Source organism: Plectropomus leopardus, chromosome 7 (genome assembly GCF_026936395.1).
Source record: "Plectropomus leopardus strain MGB_pleo_1.0 chromosome 7, ASM2693639v1, whole genome shotgun sequence".
In the NCBI taxonomy this organism is placed as follows: Eukaryota; Metazoa; Chordata; class Actinopteri; order Perciformes; family Serranidae; genus Plectropomus; species Plectropomus leopardus.
The window spans coordinates 35555747-35563605 of NC_142182.1; the positions used below are offsets into that span (position 1 = coordinate 35555747).

At 39.7% G+C, this 7859-nt stretch overlaps 1 protein-coding gene across 3 annotated transcripts in view; it reads left to right on the forward strand.

Moving 5' to 3' along the window:
• chd2 (chromodomain helicase DNA binding protein 2) overlaps positions 1-7286 on the forward strand; it is a 37318-nt gene extending 30032 nt beyond the window's left edge. For all 3 annotated transcript variants that reach the window (XM_088080601.1, XM_042496845.2, XM_042496846.2), the window contains 7 exons: positions 83-223; positions 394-510; positions 616-794; positions 887-986; positions 1097-1286; positions 2046-2286; positions 5408-7286. In XM_088080601.1, the coding sequence (XP_087936727.1) occupies positions 83-223; positions 394-510; positions 616-794; positions 887-986; positions 1097-1286; positions 2046-2286; positions 5408-5693 (1254 nt within the window). In that variant the 3' untranslated portion in view covers positions 5694-7286. The remainder of the gene's footprint in view (positions 1-82; positions 224-393; positions 511-615; positions 795-886; positions 987-1096; positions 1287-2045; positions 2287-5407) is intronic.
• Positions 7287-7859: the final 573 nt, after the last annotated feature.

The following is a 7859-nucleotide window of genomic DNA, read 5'->3' on the forward strand; positions in this document are numbered from 1 at the left end:
GCTGAATCCTTGTCCTTTCTTATTGTTTGACCTTCAGTTATATTGTTTAACATATGTTGTCTCTTCTCTGGTGTTTGAGCAGGATGATGGAGCAGAGAAGTCCCCTGCCAAGAAAAGACAAAAGAAAAAGGATAACAAAGAGAACAAAGAAAAACAGGGAACTCCTAAAAAAGAGAAGGACGGGGACAAAGAAAAAAAGGGCACCAAGCCCAGAAAAGATAAGGTATTTCTGCAAAGTATTCATAACCCCATCATACGTGATTTGCACTAGCTTTTTGAAGTTTATATTGATACATGGTTGATGGAAAACAGATTTTTGTTGTAGCATAACAAAAATCGGCCTTTGTATGAATGAGTTAATTGTCTTCAATTTCTGGTGTTTTTGTACTTTAGGCTAAAGGAGCCAAAGGGAAGAAGACTCAAGGTCCAGTTCACATTACTGCCGGGTCTGATCCCATTCCCATCGAAGGAAAGGAGGACGATGAACTCGACCAGGAGACTTTCAGTATTGTGAGTCTCTCCTTTAGATTTTATGCAAAGATTAAGCCAGTGGAGTTTGGAGGTATTTCTGAGGAGTGCACTCCAATAACATTGGCGATTTGTGCACGTGTGTAGTGTAAGGAGCGCATGAGGCCGGTGAAGAAGGCCCTGAAGCAGCTGGATAAACCAGACGAGGGTCTGACCGACCAGGAGCAGCTCCAGCACACTCGCACATGCCTGCTGAAGATTGGAGACCGAATCACGGAATGCCTTAAAGCTTACAGTGACCCCGAACACGTCAAAATATGGCGGAGGTGAGATGATTAGCTATTATCTTTGTGAAATCAGTCCTGATTTTTATCCTGTTTAACTCTGATAATGATTATTTTGTTCCTTTTTTTGCCAGAAACCTCTGGATTTTTGTGTCCAAATTTACAGAGTTTGGTGCAAGGAAGCTTCACAAGCTTTACAAAATGGCACAGAAGAAGCGATCTCACGAGGAAGAGGCAAGTGGTTCATATTTTTGAGTTGTTAACACTCTGGTTTATCAAGTGTTAGGAAGTAAACATGATGTTTCTATACTGACCAACCCTAAAAATTCCTGTGACATCTCCAGAAGGAGCAGAAGAAGAAAGAGGATCCTGGAGCAAGGGTGAAAAACTTCAGACCAGAGCCCTCTGGTTCCAGTCGGGACTCCACGAGTACTCAGTCCTCCAAGCCTGCCCCTCACTCGACTCAGCCTGGCCCCCACGGACACCACAGAGAGCCGTACAACTCAACTAACAAGCGGCACTTTCCCAATGATGGTACATGCTGATAGAATTCTTTTAGTTTCAGCAACGGAAATGTCTGAACAGAGTGAGCGTTACGCCTTGATTCCACCAGCAGCATGTTGATTATGTCTGCGACACTGTTTTGCTCTGTCCGCCACGCGGCTCTGTATCCCCCCGGGAGCGTTTCAGAAGCGGGGCGTCCTTCCAGCTGATACTGTAGACTTGCTGAGATTTTATCTTGTAATTTTTTTCTTTGATTTTTTTTGTCATGATTCTACCATAGCCTGATGTTTTTACCCACTTCGTTGTGCTGCAGCCTGCAGTCCAGCCAAGAACCAAGTAGATCAAAGATCTGGTTGTGTTTCAGTGCAAAAACATGCTCATCTTAAATATTACTCAGATTAGTGAAAATAAAATCCCGCTAAAGATGGAATACACTGAAAATTTGTGGCTGTGTTTGAGTTAAAAACATATCCATCTCAATGATTGTACAGATAAGGAATTTACAATTCAGATGCAGACAGACCCCTTGCAATTTAGCTGCAGTGATCTTTAAAGCTGCTGGCAGACAGATTTTCTTGACATTGGACAGGGTAACTTTTCCCCTGTTTCCAGTCTTTGTGTTAAGCTAAGCTAACCGTGTCCTGGCTGTAGCTTCATATTCACCACACAGACACAAGAGTTCTGTCAACTGTCTTATTTAAATGTCTGGAAGAAAGTGAAAGAGTTTTTCCCAAAATGTTGAAACGGTTCCTTTAAGATTTACAGAAGTTTTTACATGTGTAATTGCAGATAGAGGAGACTGGCAGAGGGACCGTAAATATAATTACCCAGGCAACAGCAACCAGCCATGGCAGGGTGACCGACATCATCCATACGATCGCTACAAGGATCACTACGGAGATCGACGTCCACATGGAGATCCGTACCGCAGCTCAGGCGGTTACCGCAACAACAGCTCCCCCCGAAAAAGGCCATATGAGCAGTACAGCAACGACCGGGACCACAGAGGCCACAGACCCTATTATGACAGGTGAGAGTTACTCTGATTACATGTTTTTAAATATGAGGGAATCAGTGCTGGAATAAGTATTCTAAACCTTTACTGAAGTACAAGTATTAATACCGAACTTTGAAATTACTTAAGTATTACCTGCTAGATCTGGCTTTAATATTACACACACGTATCGCTCTGTGCACAAAATGCACTTTTGAAAATCAAGCTTTAAAAAAATATTCTACATCAATATTTCTTTCTACTTTCATTGACATACTTTTTAATCATCATCAGTCTTAATCATAAATATCAAATGTTCATTAATTTTCAGAATTTTACCCTTTAAATGCCAGTTTTTGTCATGTTGCCAATATGTTTTAGATTTTTAAAAAAAACACAAAACATGAATTATTTTCAATATACTACATGCTAAGTAGATTTTTTTTGGACAGTCAGTCAATGATTTGCAGCAACATTGATAGTGACAGTGCACCTAGTGGAAATAGCATATATTTTCTCCAAATGACAAATATGGTAAAAAAATGATGTCATCAGGTGGAAAAAAATAAAGACAAAATCTAAGTCAAAAGCCCAGAATGACACCCAGAAATAAAACAATGCATGTTTTTATGCTTTGATCAGTAATTGCAGTTTGAATGGATTTCATGGTGCATCATTTGCACGTAACAGTATGAATTTAACAATTTTGCTTGCACTGTGTATTTTAGACTAATTGTAGGAGCTGAGCTGGAAAATTTTAAAATTAAACAGAAATATGCAATCTTGCCCAAATGTATGCCATATACAGGAACACAGGCAAAATTATCAAAGAATGAAAAGTGCGTAAAATGTACAATTTTCATAAGGTTGTGCCCATTTTCACTCCTTTATATACAGTTGGGTAGTTTGTTCTACAATAATGAATCATATTACAGAAGATCATCATGTGTTTGTGGTGTTGCTGTCTCTTGAGAACAATGTATCTCTAAAAAGGTCAAATTTTCCTGGTGTCAGAAAAACCAGCCCTGTTCTCATTTTGTGATGAAGCATTTTCCATTTCATCAAGAAGGTTTTTAAAGAGTTTATTTATCTTAAAGGTCCAGTGTGTGGGATTTAGAGGGATTTATTGGCAGAAATTAAATATAATATAATGCGTATATTTTGTTTTGCCTAAAATTGCCTTAAAAAAAAAAGAAACTTGTTTTCATTACCTTAGAGTGAGCTGTTTATATCTACACAGGGAGCGGCTCCTGGTCTATGGAGTCCATCATGTTGCAATTTTACATTGGGCCTAGAATGGACATACCAAACTCCAGCTTAAGACAGGTCCATTTGCCTTTTTTCAGTCAGCCTCTGTAGTCAGGAGCACCTCCGCTACGAGCCGAGTGGCACAGGAAAAAAACATTTTTATTGGGAAACTGCTATATTCAGTGTTTTTACCGGTTTAAATTCCTGGGTACATTTGTTTTGCAAGGAATAGACCTCTGCAGATAATTCACATCCAAGTAAAAAGCTGCTGAACTTTCGGATATGAAGTGATCGGAGGAAAAATGTAAGCACTCATTAGCAGGTGCTGAGCTAGTGGCCCCCTCAGCGACAAGCCAAACAGTCCTGGAGAAACGCTGATTTGTAACGTGAAACTGTTTAATTCAGTGTGTGGATGGGTTTAAATCACCGGGTCCATTTGTCTTGGAGAGAAAGAGACCTCTGTGGATAATTCAGCCCCTGAAAAAATCTCATGAATAATGAACACTGAACAAATCCTAACCGGGAGTTTGCTCTCGGCACATAGGAGATGTTTCTGCTGGTGGCGATTTGCTATCCTCACTGCTGGATGCCACCAAATCCTACACACTGCTCCTCTAAGAAGGGGAATATTCTCGACAATACTGGAACAATTCAGCCTTTATACCTGGAACACACTGCATGCGTGAGCGGTGCGTGACAGCAACCTTGACGAACTGCAGCGTGTTGCATGCTCGTGGTGCTCACACTGGCAGTGTTGTTCTGCAGGACTGCCTGCTGCTATGAGTTCTGTATTTCCACAGTTGAAAGCACATATTTTGCTCATTTATGAAGCCGTACAGCTCCTGCATTGTCAACAACACGGCCCTGTAAATATTAAATAACAAAATACGTTGTGTCAACAACTGGTGGGATTCTGTCAACAGACATGCCGTCAGAAGAATTTTATTTTGAAACAGAAGCAATGCGAAAACATGTTTATTACTTTTATGCAGTTACACATTTTAACATACAGCACCAATGTACAAACATCTGAAATGTCCCCCAAAGGAAATATGTGACAGTGTCAAAGCAAATAATAATGATAATGATAATAATAATAATTGCAATAATAAGATTAATCACAATAAAACAAAAAACAGGAAGTTAAACGCAAATTTGACGTGCAAAGGGTCTTAAATAAATACAAATGGCAGTAAATAAAATGAAAAAGTATTTAAATACAGCATCAGTCAGGGTATATTCCACATTTCTCACAGTAAATTGACATTTTCACCTCACTCCTCTAATGCCTCTTTAATACCACCATATTTTACACACTTCAAGAACTTCTTCCAAATATTATTTAACTCAGAGGCTGTCTTTCACACTCTATAAGTTAGTTTCTCAAGAGCCAAACTTAATGTTAAGTTTCCTAACCAGTGGCCAAGACAGGGACATCTAACACTTTTCAAAGCAGGAAATGTTGAGATTTTGAAGCAGATATATTTGTATTTTCTCATCTCTGTGACAGTTGAAGACATTGAAACTAATAAAAGGTATAGAGTGGTATAGAGTCAATACAATTATCTAAACACCATTTTCATGGTGTAGTTCTGCTGAGAACCACTGTTTTTCCGCAAGCCACCGTTTCTCTAGATTTGCCCCCACCCCCCGACACTCAGGCAGGTAGTGTGTTCCAGGCATCAGTTTCTGACATTCAGAATCAACACACCTGGAGACACAGTTTCCGCTGGGACAGGAAGTAGATGGAAATTGTAATGTGAAAAGTAACTGAAGCTGTCAGACAACAGTAGTGGAGTAAAAAGTATAGCATCTCCCTCTGAACTGGAGTGGAGTAGAAGTAATGTACAGTCCACCTCTTTCATGTCGTAACACTTGTTTTTAAAAAATGCTATAAATGATCTTCCAGGCATTCAGACCCCAAAAGAAGACGTCCTGATGAATTCCGTCCCAACTACCACCAGGGAAGAGAGGGCCCCCCTCAGGACTTCAGGAGAATGCCAGAGCACAGGACAGCAGGTCCGCCCGGGCCCGAGCACTATAACAGGCCCTTCCACCCCGACAAACCTCCTCCACTGCTGGACCCCCGCTCCCCGCAGGCTCAGAAGTCTCCCCAGGACTCCCGCTCTCCTCCAGAGCGTCCCATAGATCCCAATGTGGCGACAGATCCAAACTGGAACAACAGGAAAACATAAAAATAAGCCAGTGCCGGCTGAGAGGCTGATCTGGGTGTTTGTGTCAGGGGTCAAAGCCACTACATGCTGCTGATGGACAAATCTGGACTTGCCAATCATAAGCTCACAGTTGGAAAGGGAATCAACATGTACCCTCTTTACCAGCAAAACTGTTCTGCTCTTTTCTCCCACTGACTGTGGCTGTGAACGACTTGTGCCCTGAAGGTTTGTTTATCCCGTCATCTCCACGATGAAAAACTTGAGCATCTTTATTTAAATGAATTGACTCAAATCAGTCGACCATGGTAAGACTGAGTGGAGCGCTTATGGATGCTTAGTCCCATGGACTACTTTCTAAGCGGAATTTAGGATAAATGAACTGAAGACTGATCTCAATCCTAAAAGTGCCTGAAGGCGTCGGCCTTTCTGAACGGTTAAATGTATGGGATTATTCCCAAAGGAAGCATGACATGGACATTACGTTTTTTGTGTTTAGCTTTAAGTCTTGCAAATGATGTCATTAGAAGATTTCAATACAAAAGAATGTGTAACGTGTTATCCGCACCTTCAAAATGTTTCTCTTGAACATGTAGCTGACCAGAATCACCGCTGGGGGTAAAATGGCGGTGTGAAGGCACGGCCTATTATGAAATTTGAATGATTAATGAAGCCAGTATGTTTCCTCCAAACACTCGACAGAAAGTTTTAGCAAACTCGTGTTGCTCATGTGTACAAATGATCATTATTTCTGTAACTGTGTAGCGATATAAATCATGGCAATCTTCTTGCTTTGTTCACTTTAACCACTTTCCCTTCTTAGTAGGCCCAATGAAATGGAAGCTCTCTAAGCAGTATTTATTGCAACAACTCGTGCAAAGGCTCATAACACTATGACTTAGAACAATCCTTTATTTAAGCCTTTTAGTATTACGATGGTTAAAAATGGTACTCCACTCCAGTGTAGTTTCATTCACTCATCTTTCCACTTACAGTATGAAAGTACTTAATTATGTCTGAACGCCGTAAAACATTTTCTTTCCTTATCTTTGGTTTGGCGATGCTGGTCGGCTGTTAAAAGGTTATCAGGAAGTTGCTGATGACATTTCATTATGTTTATTACCTTTGGCCGCTCTTTTCCTGTGCCAAACCCTCTTTTTTTATGCTTCTCCATTTGTGCCTTATTTATGTGTGTATTATCATACTGTATGTTGTTCATGGACAGTAGCGGGGCCTGGCGCAGGCAGGATGTAGTATTACACTCATGTAAAGGAAATGGCTCTGAGTGAAGTGGTGAAGGGACCATGTATTCTGGTAATCACCATGTTGTTCTGGGGTTTCCAAAAGATTTGATGATTTGGGGGATTTAAAAAAAACAAACATCAGTATAATAAAGAAATTGTGTGTGTGTGTGTGTGTGTCCAGGGCACTTAGTCGACCTGTTTCAGCAAACAGCCAGCGCATCTTTTCTTCCACGTTAAGCAAGCTACAGTTCCTGTATCATATGTTCTTTAAGAAAGTCTAAATAATTTATATTTGTGACAAAACCACTCTTCATGAGAAATGTGCTGTACATATGTTTGGACATATGTAATAAACTTTGTTACACAATGAAAATATGTACTGACATTTACTTTTACTTGACTTAAATCTTCCTGATGAATGCATTTTGTTATGATTTTTGCATTGCCAGGGATGTTTGTTTTTTTTTTTTATTTAAGAGTTTGGTCTTAAAGGGACAGTTCACCCCAAAGTCGAAAACACATTTTTCCTCTTACCTGTTGCACTATCAATCTCAATTGTTTTGGTGTAAGTTTCAGAGTGTTGGAGATGTCAGCTGTTGAGACACTAGATGGCACTCAGCTTATGGTGCTTAAAATGCCAAAAAAGAAAGAAAGAAGACATTTGAAACACTCAACAGCAGTGTCTCTTTCCAAAAGGTAATAGCCCGGTTAACCCTTTGAAACTTGGGTAAATTGGCTTGAAAACATGGGAAGAAGGAAACTTAAAAATTGGTAAAAAAAAAAAAAAAAAAAGAAACTGCAAGATCTGAAAAAGAAAATTACCTGAAAATGGAAATAAAAGAAGAAAAATAAGAAAAAAACAAACAAGAAAATGACCACAGAAATTTCTAAATAGTAATAGTCTAAAATAAATAGTATAAATTTTGTATCATGGTCTGAAAAACAA